Here is a 20,497-nt window from a genome sequence, read left to right on the forward strand (position 1 = left end):
CTTCATTTAGATTTTGTCTCTTCTAGACATGTTTCTAATATTTAATAATAAAATCTTTAATACGTGCAAATGCAAAAACACCACAGATCTGTTTTAAAAACCTCACATTGTGGCCTGGTTGGTGGCGCATGCACTGATAGTCCCAGCACTCAAAGCCAGAGTCAGGTGATTCTCTGTGTATCTGAAGCCAACCTGTTTGTGAGCACTGAGCATAGGGCTTCACACATTATACAAGGAGATTGCTGATAAGGGAGTTATCATAGTGGTATTGAGGGCTATAAACCTATTTTAAATAATCAAAAACAAAAACCTCACATTTTGCTAAGTATATTGAGCTAGTGCTTTCATTAAACCCATCAAATTTGTGTAAGCACATGCAACTCAAGTCGCACAGCAAGAAGTCTATTTCTGACAGCACAGAACTGAAATCCGAGATTCTTCTAAAAAGCAAATTTTACGTTGCCCCACCTTGCCCAGTCCCTTTCACACAGCCTTTGCTCCACCCAACAGTATTCCTTTCCCTGAAGATCTGGAGCAGCAAGAGTTGGCTAGGTTTCTTCATCTTTCCTAACTCTCCAGTTTCCAAGGCCTATTCCGAATGCACTGCACAAAGGCCCACACCGAGCCACCAGACCCGGCCTCCGCCGAACGTCCTCAAACGCAAGACCGTAGGCATCCTCAAAGACAGGAGGCACGCAAGATAGAATTCAACACACAGATGTTCACTCGCGCGAGTAGCGCAGCAGCCGAGGCCTACTAGGTCGAGACGTGCTATCAGTGGCACTGAGGACTACCGACCTGGAAGGCCGGATAATCGGCTTCATAGGGCCATAACCACGGCGAAGCGTCCATAAGCAAGACGACCTGATTAGGTCCTCACTTCTGGGCAAATCTGACTAGCTGCACACGCCTACTTCCGGCGTGCCCCGACAGTCCTCTTCCCGACAGCCTCTCTGCTCCTGCGGCATGCCGGGAGTTGTGGTTTTGGCGTAAGCGGCGCGGCGAGCGCGCGTGGCAGGAAGCGGAAGCGGCCGGTGGCCCTCCCCGGCCCCGCCTCGCCCCGCTGCTCGCCGCCGGGCTATCACTGACGTGTCTCTCGGCTGAGGAAGCGCGCTCCAGAGCTAGCAGCGCCGCCTCACTAGAAGTGGAGCGCCGTCGAAGCAGGGCGTGTAGTCGGATCAGCAGCCGCCATGGCGAGTGAGTCTCCTGGGGCCACCCCGGCACAGCCAGAATGCGTCTCCTTTACCCGCTTGGGCGCTCGCAGACCGTGTTTCCAGATCCTGGCGGAACGCGGCCTGCCCCAGCGACTGGTCCCCGCGCCCCTAGACCGAGCCCTTTGGGTACCCGCACGCCCACGCCCGGCACCCATCGTGCCGGGCTCCCTTAGGTGCCTTCAAGTTACTCTGTACCTAACTCTCTCTTTCTGTTTCTTCCATCAAAGTCAAATTTCTGGAAGTCATCAAGCCATTCTGTGTCATCTTGCCGGAAATTCAGAAGCCGGAAAGAAAGGTAAGTTCCCCCAGATGGTGGTCAAAGAAGCCTTGCAAAACTGGGCGCTGGGAGTTTACAGTACAATTAAAAATGGCCTCAGCACACCAAATGGAAACTGCCCCTCAGGAGTGTAGCTGTGTGTGCTGGGATACTCACGGGAGCTGTTGAAAGGTGACCTGGTTGTGTGGGAATTCTCACGACACCATATCTCATTTAGAGCATCTTTAGTGATGAACAAAGCCTCAGGTCTGCCTAGTCTAAAAGTGGGTCTGAGCAGTGATTAAGACCACAGTTAGGATCCCAGATTGAGTTACCCTCCGTTCTTCACCCCCAGCAGGAGCAGATCATGGGGTGTTTGTTTCGTGTGGGAAGTGACTTTAGTATCTAGTTTCCAAAAGAAAAAGCCAGTCAGGTAATCAATATGAACGTGGTTTGTTTTGTTTGTTTGCTTGGCTTTTTTTTTTCTTTTAATGTATGCTGCCCCAGCATCCAGTGAAGACTGCTGCCATTGACAGCAGGTGCGCTAAAACAGGGAGGGGGTAGGGAATGTAGCATCGTGTGAATTTTAATCAGAATTTCCATGGCAGTCAGCTTCCCCCAAGAATAAGTGTTCCTAATATGATATTGCCAGATGAAGGGAAGTCCAGGCCCGAGGGTTACAGAAAACAGTAAATCTACTTTGTGTCCCTCTTTTTCTCAGTCTGTGTCATACATTCACACCCAGTATTTGTAGTTGACATTCATATGGATACTTAGTGTGTACTCCTAATTTTTTTACTTAAGATACTTTTATGCAAATGCCTTATAGTAAGTACCCTTGCTGCCTTTGACAGGACGATGTGCAAAGCTTTACCTGTTCCACCTCAGTGCATAGGTTCTGGCTTGGGGGCCAAGAAGCCCAAGTCCCACGCTTTACATTCTTTCTTCATAGTCCTGTGACCTTGGCCTGGTAGAACAGGGAGATGGGAATATTTAAGGTATAACTGGCCCTGGTGGGGAGTCTGTCTGTTGGAGCTTTTGAATGAAGACTAGAAGTTGCCTTGAGGGTGTGGGAAGGATGGTAGGTTGTAAATGTAAAGGCTAAGCTGAGTGCGGTGGGCAGATAGGAAATGGCCTTGACAGAAGGGAGGGGGCCTGGAGTGTGGCTTGGGATCCCTTGCAGGAGAGGGCAAATCATGGTACCGAATGAGTGTGAGTTTGCAGCTATTCCAGAGGCAGAAGGTTCAGGACTCAGACAGGATGTTTTGCTCTTAAATTGACCAGGAGAGGAGGCTTTTTCATTTAAAACACTCTTAGTCCCCCAGCTGCCTCTGCAGGGTCTGAACTTGGAATTCATACTACCCATGGGGTCCAATACTGTGTCTTGCCGGGAATGTCTAGACCCATAGGACTTAGGTTCTGACCTGACAGCCAGCACCCAGTGCTTGTTAGAGCCTTTTCTTTCTTTGTTTTTGTTTTTGTTTTTGTTTTTTTGTTTGTTTGTTTTGTTTTGTTTTCCTTTTAGCTTTACATTCATTTAACATCGTTGGTCTTTAGCTGTTTGTTAAAATCATCTAAACTGTGTGGGGGTGGGTCAAGCACTACTCACTACCTAGTGACAGCTTTCTTGGACAAGAGGAGCCTGTATGTTTCTAATCAGACTAGAGAGTAAAATGATTTGTGTTGACTGTTTAACTTGCTTGATTTGTTACCTTTCTAATTGTTATGACAGCTTTCCTGACAAAAGAAATGGAAGGAAGGAAGGATTGTGTTTGGGCTTTTACTGTTCATGGGTGCAGTTCATTTGACAGCAAGAACTTCAGGCACACTGGTTACACTGCATCCCCAGCCAGGAAGCCCAGATAGTTGAATGCTAGTGCTTGCTCACTTACTCATTTTTATTCAGTTCTGGATTCTAGCCCATTGGTGCCTCCCATGTTTAAGCTGGGTCTTCCCACTTTAACTCAGTCCAGAAACTACTCAGTAGTCATGCCTAGATGCTTCCATGAAGATTTTGAATCCCATGAAGTTGACAATCAAGGTTAACCATCATGCTTACACCTGGAAAGAGTTGAAGAGAAGCCATCTTGAGACTCAGCTGTACTGTGAATGGTTAAGAGCATAGCTTTGTGCTCAGATTCACTTCTGCTGTAGAATTTGAGACAGATTAAGCTTACTTGGCCACTTTGCTCATTGTCACATGAAGATAATCTGCAGTGGGAGGATTATCTGAAGTGAAGACCCATACAGGTCATTGTATCATGTCTTAGACAGGGAAAACACATGATGTATGCTACTTAATGTTATGATGCTGTGTTTTGTGTACTTTGGGCAGCCTCTGAAAAATGAGGAATGAAATCTTACTTGGATTCATCTGTATTTATTTGCCTATATAATAGCATACCTTCATTCGTTCTCCCAGATTCAGTTTAAGGAAAAAGTATTATGGACAGCCATCACCCTCTTCATCTTCTTAGTATGCTGCCAGGTAAGCTCTGCTCCAGTGTCATTAGGGGTGAGTGAGCTGGAAACACATGTGTGATAAGGCTCTCTGCCTATGTCTAGATTCCCCTGTTTGGCATCATGTCTTCAGACTCAGCTGACCCGTTCTACTGGATGCGAGTGATTCTGGCCTCTAACAGAGGTAGGACTCTGCCTATGCTACCCTTACCTGTGGTTTGGGGATGAAAAGCCTGGTTTACTCACTTAAGGGTTTTGACTATATAGAGCTCAGAAAGTTTGTGAAGATGTATAGCTTGGAAAATAGAGGATGCTGGTGTGGGAAAGTAATACAGCATTTGCTGATGAATGCACCTTGTGGGTCTGGATACAACACAGAACCTGCTATAATAAGATATGGCTGTATTGTAGAAAATTGTTTAAAACATGGGAGAATTGGAATGCCTAAATTGGTAACATTCTTTAGAAGGTATAATTTGTTTCTCAGCTGAATCTTTTTATATCTGTAGGTTACAATGTCTGCCCCCCCCCCCTTTTTTTTTTTTTTTTTTTTTTTTTTTGGTAAGCCCTAGACCATTTACCTACCTATGGACACTGAGAGGATTTTGAATATGTATGTTAATACTGCATTTGATTAACTCAATTAAAAAATATGTGCACATAAAGTTGGAAATTAGAACTGTGAATGGATTTAGCATAATGGAAGGTGGGAGTTTATTCACAGCCAGATATGGTTGTGCGGGGAGGGGGACATGCAAGACTCTGGAAATGCCTTCAATGTTATCTTTTCTTACTAACTGATGGGAAGACCAGCCTCTTATCTCCATGAGGCTAGAGTAAATCTTTTGCTGAATTGAAATGCAGCAGTCTGAATGACATGTGACTGCCTGGACAGAATGAGATGCTGCCTGGCAGGGTGAATAGACTGTGTTAAACTATGCTCTCTGGTCATTGATATTTGGGGGTAGATCTGTAAGTTAAATGCTGCTAGCAAACTGAATGCCATTGAGTGTGTATATTAGTGCCCTTAGTGTTGCTCATTGTATTTAATAATGTTTGTTCTTCCAAGCTCATTTTGGCTGTGACTTGCTTCCTTTCCTCAAGGTACCTTGATGGAACTGGGCATTTCTCCTATTGTCACCTCTGGCCTTATCATGCAGCTCTTAGCTGGTGCTAAGATAATTGAAGTTGGGGACACCCCAAAAGACCGCGCTCTCTTCAATGGAGCTCAAAAGTGTAAGAAATATTGTACATTATGTTCTGGTGTCCACAATTGCCAATGTGATTTTTCTGTAAAGCTGGTATTAAAGCAGTTGTGCTCTGTGCTCTGACCTCCTTGGCTGCCCATCTGCATTCACTTCATGACCTGCACTAGGAAGAGGCAGGATGGAGCAGAAGGAACAGGGCTGGGAGCTCTCCCTTTACTGTGCTCAGGTGGCACTCCTTTATCAGAACTCCTCCTATATGTGTGAAGTGGGTTAAGGGGAGAGAGGGCCCTCCTGTATGTCTGTCCTGTGCTTCCTATCAGCTTGTGAAATGAAGAAAGTGAGGTGGTTATTCTGAAGGCTCAGTTTTTTCATCTAAGGAGGTAGTGATGTTTGCCATACAGCAAATGATAGGTGTAACTGGTAACAGTGGCTACCCACTAGCAACGGTCTCCTACCTCTGAACTGGAATAGGTTGTTCAGGAAAAGTTTTCAAACCTTTTCTGCCTAAAGAATTCAGGAATATTGGGATGTGGAAGAGCATTTATAGCATGCCCAAATCCCTGGGATTGCTGATACTGGGGAAAAAAAAGTCTTTTAAATAAAGCAGGGATACTGAGCAATATTATTTTAAATTTTTACATTTTTTTATTCATGTGTCATAGTGTATGTGTGTAAATCAGAGAACAACTGCAGATATGATTCTGCCCTTCCGTCATGTGGGTTCTGACCATTATCCTCAAATTTTCCAGCTTGGCAGCAGGTGTCCTTACCTGCTAATCCATTTTGCTGGCCATGTTTGTTTCATTGGTTGGCTTTTATTTTATTTATTTTTATTGTGTTTACATGCATGTATGTGCCATGGGTCTGTGTAGGGAAAGGTCAGAAGATATTTTAGAGTCCTCTCCATGATAAGAAGAGTTCTCTCTTCTCTGTGTGGAATCAGACCTGCATGACAAGTATTTTATCAATGTGGACATTGTGACACTTCCTCAACAGTTTTTTTCAAATTTCGAATAGGGATTATATTAGAGGGACACTTGAAAATTTAAACTGAAATTTAAGTCTTATTTAGAACCATCTAATACTGGGAAACCTATGTGTCAATTCAAATATGTCTAGGAAGAAAATATAATAAGATCTGAGATACTGTGCAGAAGGAGCCCAGACCAGTGGCACAATGGGTTCTCTTTCAAGACACTTGAACTATAAACTTAGATCCAAAAGTATGGGTTTTATCCCAAAATCTTCTACACTCTGGACTTGGATCAGAGTGGTAAGTTTTTGAGGTAGCTTACTTAAGGCTCAGCTTAGAGGTCTTCAGATCCTAGTGACCTGCTGTGCACCTGGGCTGCAGAAGTGCCAGCACTGCATTGCGTCTTGATTTTGCTTGAGATTCCATGCTTTTCCTAAGACCACATTTGCCATGCTTCAACTCTTTCCATCAGTAATCAAGTGAGACTGGATAGCAGATGTGCTTTTGTTGAGGGCACCTGTGTTGTCTCACACTTTGACAGTGTGATTTGATTCCTCCTCAGCTCCTTGGAGGCAGTGTCAGCACTATGTTTTTTCTTCTCAGTGTTGGACATTCAAGTGTTCATTCAACACTTCCTCTGCTTTGTACTGTCCTGCTTTGAAAACACAGTTCTCTTGATTTCTAGTGTTTGGAATGATCATTACCATCGGTCAGTCCATTGTGTATGTGATGACGGGCATGTACGGGGACCCTTCAGAGATGGGTGCTGGAATCTGCCTGCTGATCACCATTCAGGTAATTGTTATGCTGTGCCCCCAAACCCCACCCCCAAATACCAAATCTCAGCTATGCCTTAAAAAAAAACTGGAGGTTGTAGGTTTGCCCTTCTTAAAACCAGATGAAGGCTGAGGACACACCCACTCAGCTTTCTGTTTTTGTACTCAAGAATTCAATTATTGAAGAAGAGAGCCACATCCACTGGGAGCGGTAACATGATCTATTTGGGTTTCTTTACTTTTCCTTTTTTTCCCACAGCTCTTTGTTGCTGGCTTAATTGTCCTACTTTTGGATGAACTCCTGCAGAAAGGGTACGGCTTGGGCTCTGGCATCTCTCTCTTCATTGCGACTAATATCTGTGAGACCATTGTGTGGAAGGCATTCAGCCCCACCACTGTCAACACTGGCCGAGGTAAGGACCTCACGAGCTCACGCCAGAGTTTGGCAGAAGCACAGACTCCTGGTTTTTCTGTCTATCTGCTGTGTTTTTAAGTACAGAGGGACTTATGCTCACAGCATAACACAGCCTAGATTTTCATATGCCTCATGGTTGGTGTACCAGATATGAGTAGGATCTGTGTTCTCAGTACAGTAAGAACTGTATTACAGGAGTAAGTAAGTGCCTTTTGTTTTATCCTCTGTCTTGGGTGGACTTCAAGTCATAGCCACTGTGTTGACATTGAGATTTTATGTATCCTCACCTTTATATATTTTGGCAGTTCACTCTGCATCATTTAAAAAATAAAAACTAAAACTACTATAGCAAAGCATTTTATCATGCCCTTGAGCTCAGATCTATTAATGGTCTGTGAGTGGTGTGAGCACATTCCTTTACTGCTGAATGGGTCATGTAGTGAGGGGTCATGACTGAGACAGGAGAGTTTTGAATTTGAGGCCATGCTCTCAGAAGACTAAGAACTGAGAGTGTAGCTCAGTGATAGAGATTTGTGCAAGGCTTGTGATACCTGGTACCACAGAATGCCATGCAACCATATGATGCCTAGCTCATAGTAGATACAGGTCAGATACTAGCATGCTATGGCATAGCCATTAAGAATACCCTGGGATGGGAATGTTTCTAATCAAAATGTGAAAACACAACGAATGCTGTAGAATAAGACTTATTGGCGAAAGCAACTTTTGTTGTTAAATATGTTATTTATTTAGAAGTGCCTCATGAAAAATATTTGTGCATATTTTTATAAAACTGGATGCAGAGGCAGTTTCTGCCTTCAGAGGCCATGCATACAGTCCCACATATCTAATGAACAAAGGCTGTCTTCTAGTGAGATGAATGGCATTGAGAGAGACTGGGGCAGCAGAAGGCACAGCTTCTCAGACTTAAATGTGGAGAGGCAGCAGGTAAATGCAGTTGGAGTATACTGTTTAGAAAGACCACATGATCAGGGGTGCATTTAAAATGATAGCAAAGAAGGGAGCAGGGTTAGGGTTAGGAACCAGCAGAGAATGGCTGCATTCTGGGGCTGATGGACTATAGAAGGACTCCTTAATTACTCATACTGCAGAGCACACTGCTGGGATGTGCCATGGCTGCCTTGAACAGACAAGATGTGAAGCACAGATTGACTGTCAGGGGAGATGTGGGAGATGGGGCCAACATGGAAAACTGAGAAGTCACTGGGAGTGTCTCCATGACTACACCTGGTGGACATGTAGTCTGAAAGGGTGGTTTGATTTACTGGCTATGGGATGGGATGGACCACATCAGGAATGATAGCATCAATAAGGTACAAGGACCAGAAGTATACAGAGGACACAGGTGACCGGAAGCCAGAAGGGCTGCTACAGCTTGGCTGGTTCATCACTGCTGCCTCCCTGGATAGTGCAAAAGTCCAGGACTGGGAAAGTGGACAGCATGCATGGGTGTGTTACTGTGATGGTGTTAAGCATGTGGAGATGGGCTTGTTCCTAGAGATTTGACAAATATGACAGCAATTATAAAAATTAGAGGAGCCAGGACCTAATTATGGCATTGTTGGGACTTCTGTGGATTCTAAGACGTTGCTGTCACACAGCATCCTGGGGTCTTGAGTCACTGTGACAGCAATAAGCAAGAAAGGGCCATAGGGAAGGTGTTATAGAGTTGATCAGGGTATCTCAGTTGAGCAGTATTGAAAGACATGAGAGAAGCAACCAGCAGCTCTGCATACTGAGCTGAGGTTGTCTCCACAAAGCTGGAACAGGGCAAAAGCAGAGTAATGGGGAACTTAGAAAGGAGAAAGTAGGAGCAATCACCCCCCCCCCCCACCCCTAGCACATCTCCTCTGTTAGATACAAGGTTTGTGCTGGCTGCAGCTCCCTTATCCCTAAATAGAAGATAGGCCACAGCTGAAAGGTTAGGGCTTACTCTAACCTCCCCTTACCCTGTAGGTATTTGGAACACTCTTCCTGCTCCCTTGGAGCCCATCTATTCACCAGGTCTACAATAGGCATGACCTGTGGAAGGGTGGAGACCATGATCTCAGGCCATATACCCACAATGCCAGCCACATTTCTCCTTGTAGTGTTGGTGTTTGGTGTTTAGAGCTGAGAACTCAAGCTTTTCCCACTCTCTCCCACTGGAGACAGGCCACCCTCTTCAGGGACTAGGATGAATATCCATATTGCCCTGATTCCAGAATAAGACTTGGCCTTTTCCAGGCAAATTGTATCACAGGTATATCACAATTGGTAATTGTCCTTCCACACATCTTGTGACCTAAGAAATGAGAGCAGCCAGCTCATCTCAGAAGAGCCCAGTGCTGCAGTTTGCCTCTCTAAACTCCTTCACCTAGTTAGTTTGGGTCATTAAGAAGCTGAGGAGCAAAACAAGCACTCTTCATCCTCCGCTTCTATAAATGTTCTCAGATAAAGTGATGAGATGAGAACCATACCCTAAGCCTAGGCCTGGAAGCTAATAACCTCTGCAATCTTAACTTCCAAGCTGATTGACTCAATCCAGCTTTTCTCAGCTTCTGACTGAATTGCTCTGTCTGGCCTCATACTAACTTTGGCAATCTGTTCTAATCCTCGGGCTCCTTATTCTCTAGCTCATTGTGTCTTCACCTGTGTCTAGCTTGTTCTGTTGTTCTCTCTGTAACCTGTATGGTAGATCTGTCCCAATAAAGCTGCCATACACACCCACCACCCATCACTACCACCACTACACCACCTTTTCTCTTTGGAGGCCCCCCCCTTTTAATATTTAATGTATATGAGTACACTGTAGCTGTCTTCAGACACATGGATCCCATTACAGATGGTTGTGAGCCACCATGTGGTTGCTGAAAATTGAACTTAGGACCACTGGAAGAGCAGTCAGTGCTCTTAACCTCTGAGCCATCTCTTTAGCTCTCTTTCAAGGCTCTTAAGTAGCCTCTCTTCCTCTGATGTTCTTGTGAGAGTTGGGCTTACCTTATTTCTGATTCATTCTGTCAAATCTGTACCTCAATTAGCCATCACATTGAACATGGCTGCTTCCTCCTAAAAACTAACCTTGTATTCATAAGGATTAAAGGTGTGAACTAAGGGACTGTATTCTGGCTGGATCATGTCTTTAGATGTGATCTCTTGCAGGAACAGCCATGTTGCTGGATTAAAATTCCTCTGCACACCACATGTTTTACTCTGCCCATAGGGATGGAATTCGAAGGTGCCATCATTGCGCTGTTCCACCTGCTGGCCACCCGCACAGACAAGGTCCGAGCCCTTCGAGAGGCATTCTACCGCCAGAACCTCCCTAACCTCATGAACCTGATTGCCACCATCTTCGTCTTTGCTGTTGTCATCTATTTCCAGGTGTGTCCAAAGGCAGCTGAGAGAAGGTCTGCCTTGTACAGCAGTTGAATTCACCATCCACATTGTCCTGCTTGACAGTTCTCAGGTTTATGATTATTAGTCTCTCTTGTTTTTGAGTAGGACACCTAAACTGCTGTCTTAATTGTACTGACCCTCATATTTAGCAGGATTTTTGTATTTGAAAGTGGGTGGATGGGTTGGTTGGTTGGTTAAGGTTGATTTGAGACAGGGTCTGTCTAGCCTTGGCTGACCTGCAGGCTATCCTAAACTCAAAAAAGATCTACCGTCCTCTGCCTTTCAGGTGTTGAGATTAAAGGTTTATGTCAACATGCCCAGCATGCTTTGCAGTATTTTGATATTAAGTGAAAGAAATTACAGCAGTTAATGCAGGTGTGGTGGCTCATTTAGGTTGGTGGGACATAAGACCAAAAGTTCAGTGTGGTGTATGTAGTGCGACTCTGTTTTAAAACAAACAGTGCTGGTGAGATGGCTCAGTATGTACAGGTGATTGTTGTCAAACCTAGTGATAAGTTCAATTCCCAGGACCCACATGGAAAGAACTTTTTTCTATATGCTGTCCTTTGATCTCTACTTACACACTGTGGCATGCATGCATACACACACACACATACACACACATTTAAATAAAATTTTAAAAAAGAGCACTTGAAAGACATGTTTGTGATGAGTAGGTAACAACTCCTGCTGAGTCGCGGCTCACTGCCTGCTTACTTAGTAACAAATCAGTCTTTTGGAGCAAGGTGATGACAAGTTGAATCAGTAAGAGGTTTGAGTCTTCTGTCCTAGTGTCCTGGGCACTGGGTTTATAACAATAAAGAAGGAAGCAACTCTGGTGTCCAGGGTTTCAGAGGGGTGGGTAGTATTGGTAGGAAGCTTAGTGGTTTTTGTTAATGATCACATCATGAATGATCACTGCCTGGGAACTACCAATGGGATCTGGAGGTATCCATGCCCTCCTTTCTGTACAGGAAAGGAAAGGATATGTGCCCACAGACACTGTCTCAGCTGGGAGTCAGAAAAAATAACACCCAGCATCACCTCTCCAATGGCCATTACCTCTCCAGTGGTCAATCTAATGATCACTTGGGACAGTAGGCAGAATATGGCAGTGAAAGGTCCTGCTGTTTTGTTTGCACTGTAGGGCTTCCGAGTGGACCTTCCAATCAAGTCGGCACGTTACCGAGGCCAGTACAACACCTACCCCATCAAGCTCTTCTACACCTCCAATATTCCCATCATCTTGCAGTCTGCGCTGGTGTCCAACCTGTATGTCATCTCCCAGATGCTGTCAGCACGCTTCAGTGGCAACCTGCTGGTTAGCCTGCTGGGCACCTGGTCGGTGAGTGTCACTTGGTTAGGTAGGATTGTTTGTACTGATGTAGTAGCTGTGGCTTGTGACAAGGTATCTTAGCTTAGGACCAAATATTTCACCCAAGGTCTTTCTGAACTGCCTCTTAAAAACACAATTCAGTGAGATTGCTATGGGTGTGCTTATAACACCACAAAGCATCTGCTGAAGTGCTTTGGCTCTGTGTTGTGGTGTGTTGAAGCAGCATTCAGAAGACTTCTATATCTAACTCCTAGGATACATCATCTGGGGGACCAGCTCGTGCTTATCCAGTTGGTGGCTTGTGTTACTACCTGTCTCCTCCGGAATCATTTGGCTCAGTGCTGGAGGACCCTGTCCATGCGGTCGTGTACATTGTATTCATGCTGGGCTCCTGTGCATTCTTTTCCAAAACATGGATCGAAGTTTCGGGTTCTTCTGCCAAAGATGTAAGTCTAAATTCACATTCCTGCTAGAGATATAGGCTGCTGCTGGCATCCAGGGAGCTCCATTTGTTACTACTGTATATGTAGTAGTTTGTGATACAAGCTGTCCATTCTATGGTTGGACTCTTCCTTGGGGTGGGGGTGGGGTAGTCTGGAAGCCCTGAGGGCAACCAATGGAGATTAACAAAGTTGGTTCTGACAACCAGAGGCCATACTAGAAAGATAGAGTATTGTATGAGGGAGTGTATTGCTGCAAGTTAAAGTTTCTCCATGGAAGAAACTGTCTGAGCTGTGGGGAAAAATATCTGGTCGGGAGGTAATAGCATTCACTTTTAATCCTAGCACTTGGGAAGCAGAGTCAGATAGATCTCTGTGAAGTGGATACAGACAGGCTACATAAAGAAACTCTAAAAATAAATAAATAAACAAACAAACTGAAATTGTTTAGTTCTACTGTAAAGCAGCCCTACCTCACCCCCCAGCCTCTGGCTCACATGCTTCTGCTTGGGTCATGTAGGTTGCAAAGCAGCTGAAGGAGCAGCAGATGGTGATGAGAGGCCACAGGGAGACTTCCATGGTGCATGAGCTCAACCGGTAAGTGTGGTCATTAAGTCCGAATACTAGAAATACACTGAAATGTAGCCCTGTATAGCCCCTGGCCAAAGAAGACACAATGGGAGAGAAGGAAGCACACAGCCAGGGTGTTGAAATCTGAAATGGTATAGGATGGTGATGACTGAGCAGTGCTGGTTTAGGCTGGGTGGGTCCTAGCACACATGAAGTCAAGATACTATCAAGAGCTAGCCTGGAACAGGTAGTTAGTGTTCAGAAATAAGATCAAACCAGAGGCCAGAGACTGCCAAGCTCAGCCACAAGTGATGGAGGAATATAGCAGTCACCTTGCAAAGAGAAGGAGATGAGAGTCTAGAGCTCCAGGAGCAGTAGGCAACCCTGCATATGCCTCCTGGTCAATATTCTGAATCTGCCTCTTGGTAGGTGAAAGGTGCCTGAGGCTTTCTGCCCAGTCTGTCATTACGGTTGGTCCTTCTATAGTCACTTAGAACAACCAGACACTTCATAGAATGAGCAAGTGGTGATCTGAAGCTTGCTGACCTCACTGAAGAAGGCCACCGCAAGGAACACCAGAAATGTCTGTTTCTGAGCCAGGGGCAGCAGGGCTTTCACTTCAGTCTATTAACTCTTAAGGCCTCTGACTCGGGCTGTCCAGGAGAAATGCACAGCAGTCTCAGGCAAAGACACTTGTCATTCACAGTGCACCCATCTGGGCATGTCTGCATATGGTTTCAGCTTTCCAGCAGCACAGGAACCAGGATAGTGTCACATTCTTGTTTTCAGGCTGTTTAAGATCTAGAGTGGCATCATTTATGTTTGAATCTGTGCTGGTCACATTCCCCTAGTCCCATGTGGCTTAATGGGCCTACTAGGCTTTCTGGTTCATCAGGCAACATAGAGCTGTCTGTCTGTCTGCAGGTACATCCCCACAGCTGCAGCTTTCGGTGGGCTGTGCATTGGGGCCCTCTCTGTCCTGGCTGACTTCCTGGGTGCTATTGGGTCTGGAACCGGGATTCTGCTGGCGGTTACCATCATCTACCAATACTTTGAGATCTTCGTCAAGGAGCAGAGCGAGGTGGGCAGCATGGGAGCCCTTCTCTTCTGAGCCTTGTGTGCCCATGGACCAGGGTGAGGGCACAGGCTCCAGAACTGCCGGGAAGGATGCTCTTACTGCTGGAGCATGCTACTGTGGCATATGGACTTTTTTTTTTTTTTTTAATTTCATATCTTTTCATTCCACTGTTTAAAGTGCTAGGAAATTTCCAAATTTAAAATTTGTTTTTTCTGGCATTGGCAAGAAACCAATAGAAGTGAGTTGTTAGCTGATGACCAGGAGGTGTGGTAACAAATTGTCCCCAAGTATCTAATGTAACTTTTATTTAAACCCTTGCACTTCTCAGTGCCTGGCAGCTGCAAGGGTCCCAACTGCCCTTGAGGCAGTCTGTAGCCCTGATTGAAGGAAGCACAAACTAGGAGATGTCTGCATCTCATCTGGGAATGCAGATAGGATCAGCAAGATCTACGTGTCTGCTATTGCCAGCAAGGAAAGGATCACTGGCTTTATCTGGAGCCTGGCCATGCTTGATTTTTTTCCAGTTCCCACTAGAAAGGGAGCTCCTATGGTGGCCACCTCTGTCTTCCTACTGAGAACTTCCTGTTCCAAGTTTTAGAATTTTCTTATTGTCATTAGGACCAAATGTAGACTGGCTCAGGACCTATAAGAAAATCACACTGTGGTTCAGAGATGTCTTAGGGAAGTTGCTCAAAATCTTGTTTGTAGTTAAGGTGTCTGGGGTAACAGATAGCATGGGCCTGAGGGTTAGAAGCCTCAGGTCTATAGGAAAGGCCCTGCTTAAGACAGAAACTGTTATAGCAAGGGCACAAAGGTTGCAGTTTGAAATCAGATCAATTAGAGCTTGTCAGCTTACCTTAAGACAAAGGAGGGTCCAGTTGTTCACACAAGGGCAGGAGCAGCCATGGGTGTGCAGCCATGTGGTCACAGTCTGCTAGCAGCAAGACACCTGGGTCTACCACACCTCAGTGAAAGTAGCAAATATCTCCCTAACCCAGGGCTTCTAGGAACTCTTGCTGCTATACTTGCCAACAAATGGCAATCAAGGGACAATTAGCCACTTGTCCAGACACAGGTCAGCATCAAGGCCAGGTCCCTTGTACACAGCCCAGGACTCACACCATATCACACGAGGCCTTGTCTAGACCCAGTCCTGAGCAGAGGAGCCCGGTGCCCTCCCAGTCCACAGGGTCTTCCCACTGCCCCTCCTCTGCCACTGCCACAGAGCAGCAGGGCTTCCCATCTACCCTAGGGATTCCACAGTTTCTGGCAAACAGGTGCAGAGTCCCCAGCTCTGGACTGTGCTGTGGAGCATCAGGCCTAGAGGAGTCCACAGCCTCACCTGCTGCTCTGGCTGTCAGCTGGGCTTGGTGGCTTATTGTTGATGGTCGCTATTAGTGGGTGAGTGGGGATGACCTGGCTTCCAAGAGGACTGTCACTGTGGACACCAAAATGGCTTAACTGAGATACAGTGAAAACATGACAAATAAACCAACTTTTTACAAGCTGCCTCGTCATCTTTGTTAGCAAGCAGAAAGCTTTTTCAGAGTGCTTTAGATAAGCCAGAGCTATCAGCTCATCTATGACATCTCCTGAGACCTACTGTGCAAAGCACTGCCTGTCTGCTTCTTCCTGGGAAAAGAAGGCATGGGACTAGGGCAGTGGAATCCCTGTGCGCCAGCAGGGGTAAGGCTCTGACTTCCAGGAGCAGCGTACAACTGGGTCCTGAAGGGTACTGGAGTGTGCTGCCCAAGCAAGGTAGGTGGCACAGTTGGAAGGATCCTATAGCTCTAACTGTTCAGGTTCAGAGCACAGAATGAAAGAGAAAGCTAGCAGAGCAGGGGCAGCCATCTGACTAGATGCAGTGTGACTGATGCTTCAAACTCACGCTACCTTGACTTCCTGCCACCATGGACTGAGCCAGAGTAAGCTCTTAAGCAGCAATGAGACAAATAGCTAATAAGCCAGGTTCTTATGCTCCCTGTAACCCAATTCTGTATGCTGCTTTCCTTCCCACTACCTCCCTGCATCCCAGTCTGCTCTGGCTAGATTGGATGACTGCCTCAGTAGAGTCTAGGAAAGACCAAAGAGCTTAATCTCTGTTCCACGGGTGGCTTAGGCCTTGGGGAAGAGCATGCTTCCCAGTGATAGCAAAAACCCAGGCTGGACTTAGATGTGCCAGGCCTTGGTCTGGACTGCTACAGGGCCACCATTGATGGTGTTGCCCTGCACCCTTTTGGCTGAAACCTGTGATCAGTCTTCTGGTATTGCATTGTACCAGCAAGTAGCTTTGTGGGAATAGAATCCACCATGGGAGCTTATACCCCAAACGAGCTTTTCCAGTGTCTACCAAGCCCATCACCTATATTTCCCTCCTGCCTGACAACTTCCTGTCTATCCTTCAAAGCCTACATCAATAAGATTTAAAATCACCCACAACCCATCAAAGGGGTGACAGTAATCCCATAGTTCACAAGACTGAAAGGAGGATCATGAGTTTAAGGCCGCTTGGGAAGTATGGGTGTAGACTAAATCAGAAAAATTGCTAAATTACACTGGAGGGAAATACCAAAAGCAATGTGTCCATTACTGTTCATGTTTAGAGTAGGCAAGGAGGAGCCTGGTGTGGAGATTGATACTGTTAATCCCATTACTTCAGATGGGGAAGCAGGTTGTTCTTAGTACCAGGTCAGCCCAAGCTATACTACACAGTGAGACCGTGCATGCGTGTGTGACAGACACCTAATGGGGGCAGTGGGCAAGGACATGACACTGCATCTGGAAAGCTATGTACATGTCCTCTCCCAGTTCTTACATGCATGGGAAATGGGAGAGCCCAAATAGCCATGAGCAGTCATAAATAGATAATGGGACAGCCATACACTGTTCTGAATGAAAGGAGATAATTCAATTAGGACAGGAACCCTTCCAACCACAGTACTCAAGGTAGGCCAGAAGCAGCTGTTGTACAAGATTGTCTCTTAAGTTTGACTGTACCTACTTGCCCAGAATCTTCATAGATGGGTTTGTTGACTGTCTTTCCTTTCAACGGAGGCCAGGGAAGTTCATAGGACCCTCCCCTCAGTACACAGCCATCTGTCCCAACAAGTTGTATGAAATCCTGCCTTAATTCTACCACCTTGGCCTCGGGCTCCAAGAGGGGCTAGAGGATATAGGTGGGAATGTATTAGGGAAGAAGCTCCACCTATGCAGCCATGGGGGAGTTACCATCACTGCTGAGTGTACATTTCCATTGTGGCTGCTTTAAGGTCACCCATACAACTGCCTATAACCCTCTACCCTTTGCTCTGTAAGACCAAGAAATTCACTGGTCTTTAGTGGACTTTAGTTTGTTGCTAAGGTCCAAGGAGGAAGTGAGTAGACATTTCTTCTCAAGGGATTAGGAAGATTTCTTTGTCAGAACTCAGAGTGGCCCACTTATGGCCTAGGGATTTTAAAATAGAGTACATGCAAATCTGGAACTAAGCAAGGAAATAAATCACTCAGGATGAGGGAACAGGGTCAGCCACTATGAAATGCAGAGGCTGGACTTGAGACTTGTAGCACCTTCTTTCCCTAATCTTTGCCATCTCTAGTACACTAGGAAATACACTGAGTGTTAAAGTGGTTTGCACAGAGGGAACACAGAAGTGGAACACACCATTTTTGCATACCCCTTCCTTTGATTCAGTCCAAATTTTACTCCTTGTTCAGAATTGACACAAAATTAGCACTGTGGAGGAAGAGGCATTCAGAGGAATCTGTGTTCAGGGCCACTTGTTCTATATGGAGTGTTCCTGCCTACATAGTAAGACCAAAATACAAAATGAGGAGAGAAGCCAAGCTCCATGCGCCTACCCCATCAGTTCTCCCATAGGCATCCTTCACCCACAGGCTGCTCGTCTGGCCACACGGGGGCGCTGCGGGCCATGCCACTCGGGGTCCGCGGGCATTTGCAAGGGTCTGGGTGGAACCTCCTGCCCGCATCCCCATTAATCACGCGTGCTGACGGCGCCGACCCGCACGCGGGCGGCGTGACGGCGCCGGTGACGGCGGGTGACGGAGCGGGCAATCGGCGGGCGTGCATCGGCCCATCTTATCGCGCCAGCCCAGCCTTCTCCCGTCGCACGCCGCCCATTGATCGCGCGGGCCCGGGCCTGGGGTCAGCGCGGACGCTCGGCCTGACAGCCACATCCATCGCGCTGACGGCCGCACGCGCTCTCGGCCCGGCCATTAATCACCACACGGTGCGGAGTGACGGGGAGGGCGACAGGGCCAGCGGGCGATTGCCAGCCCTGCCAGCCCGCGCCTTCCATTGTAGGGCCTTGACTCAGGTCACCCGCATCCCCAGGTCACTTGCATAATGGGATGGGAGGACGGTGTATACCTCTCAGGGTCCCAAGGGAAAACTGGCTTGTCTGGCTGATGGCAGGCCATACCGTTACTCCTTTCTAGGGGATAGCAGGACCCGTTTTCGGGAAGCTGGAACATAAACAGAACTGCATCCAAACGCAGAGAGCTGGACCTCAACTTGAGCCTGTTTTATTAACTCTGATCTCCTCTAGCAACAAGAACCAGGAACTGGTCATTCTGATCTGAACCCTAGTCACATAATGCCTGTGGCTTCAGAGACTCTCACATCCCAGCTTGGCTGCTGCTCCTCACTCAAAGGCAGGGCCTTTTCAGCTTTGGCTAGCTGCCCAATCAGGGCTGCCCCAGGGTCAGGGAGATAGAGGTCTACAGGGTTTAAGTCCCGCCCTCTGCCTGCAATTCCATTTTTTAGCTGTGTCTGGCTGGCTCCTTGACCCACCACCTTTCTTTGTGAGAAAACAAGCTGTTCTTTCTTAAACCCTGAATATTCTCTGAATCAGTCTAGGGTTGGGCCAGCTGGAAATGGTAAGGATTTGCCTTGGCTTGGGGAGACTGCACTGCACCTGGAAACAGCAGCAGACACTTCTACTCAGCCACTAAGTAGCTCCTGTGACCAGCCCCCATCCTGCCTGACTTTAATATTACAACAATTTTTCAAGCTGGAGCTGAACTAGTGGGAAAAATGGGGCTGCTGTAATTGTTGTTAGATTGTGTGTCAGCCTGATAAGATGTAACAAATACTTCCTCCCCACCAGGGTCTGCAACCCGCCTGGGAATGGATGGAGAAACTTCTCATAGTCTACAAGGGATGGGCCATAAAAACTTCGCCTGTAAGATTAATGTAATAATCACAGGCTTTACTAGGGAAAGGGAAGAAAATTAAAATAACTAAACCTTGCTACCTAGCCAGACCATCTCCCTCCCATCAGAGCACTGTTCCCCCCATCCCAAGGCACTGTCATACCCCAGAAGAGGGAGGAGTGGCAGGAGGGAGCTGTGGTTAGGAAGCACAAGGCCACATTCCTAGTCCTTACTAAAAGCTCTGGAGATCAGGTGCCAGGGACTGTGGGGACCAGTACTTCCTTGTCTGGATCACGTGCTGTGAAGGGTTAGGCTTGAGCAGTCAGCCCTCCTCAGTTTACAGCACAGCCTCACCTGCTCAAGGTCGGATTCAAAACTACTACTGGGCATGGAAATTCCAATTTCTAGCACTGGCTCTAGCTAGTTGGATCTCAATTCTGGTTTCTGTCTCCTGCTAGCTGGGCAGGTGCATTTGGCCTACACACCATGTCCTCATTGGTCTAGTAGGCTTAAATACCCACAACAATCTCCTAAGATCTTTGTTATGAAGACAAAATGATGACTGAGAATGGTGGTGCTTTTAATCCCAACAACTCAGAAGGCAGAGGCAGAATTGCCAAAACTAAGCCAGCCTGGTTTACATAGTAAGACTGTCTCAAAACATGATGCCCAGAGTACTGACCACCCATGAATCCACAGATGGTTTATTAAATAAGTCAGCAGTGAGGCAGTTCCTCATGCAGAATTCCCAACTACAAGTAGCCCTTAAGGCAGCCCTTAAGAGGCACAGCTTTTAAACCTTCAGTGCGGTTAGCACAGAGTGACTTAACTCAAAAGAGCCCACACAGAACATGGAGGATTAACAGTTGCAGACATGGCAACCTTGGCCAGGTGCAGAGGGTCACAGTGGAGGTGTCCTATTCAAAGTACTTGTCAAGATGGGCTGTAGACATGTGTGGCTCTGAGACCTACACCCCTGGCTAATCACAAGAAAAATACTGAGCAAAACCCACCAAGAGCATGGATCAGAATACTCAACAGTCTATAACTGTTCAGGTGATCAGAACTCAGGATATCTAGGTATCTCACAGCCTGAGAGGAAGATGAGCTGAAACACCCTGATTCTGCTCTGACACTCATTGATGAATGGCTGCCTACTACAGGAGGCTGTGCCACGGCAACTCCATGCACTGAGTGCAC

At 46.5% G+C, this 20,497-nt stretch overlaps 1 protein-coding gene across 1 annotated transcript; it reads left to right on the top strand.

Annotated features, from left to right (window-relative positions):
* The first annotated feature begins 1,058 nt into the window (after nucleotides 1-1,058).
* SEC61A1 (SEC61 translocon subunit alpha 1) lies at nucleotides 1,059-15,610 on the top strand. The gene is made up of 12 exons (XM_080931818.1): nucleotides 1,059-1,197; nucleotides 1,442-1,509; nucleotides 3,893-3,958; nucleotides 4,036-4,114; nucleotides 5,035-5,166; nucleotides 6,797-6,906; nucleotides 7,147-7,300; nucleotides 10,526-10,686; nucleotides 11,849-12,046; nucleotides 12,292-12,483; nucleotides 12,998-13,074; nucleotides 13,972-15,610. Exons 1-12 carry the CDS (start codon nucleotides 1,191-1,193, stop codon nucleotides 14,156-14,158), a joined length of 1,431 nt encoding a protein of 476 aa, XP_080787944.1. The 5' UTR covers nucleotides 1,059-1,190; the 3' UTR covers nucleotides 14,159-15,610.
* The last annotated feature ends 4,887 nt before the right edge of the window (nucleotides 15,611-20,497 follow it).

The sequence above is a fragment of the Micromys minutus genome, assembly GCF_963924665.1.
Source record: "Micromys minutus genome assembly, chromosome: 18".
Lineage (NCBI taxonomy): Eukaryota > Metazoa > Chordata > Mammalia > Rodentia > Muridae > Micromys > Micromys minutus.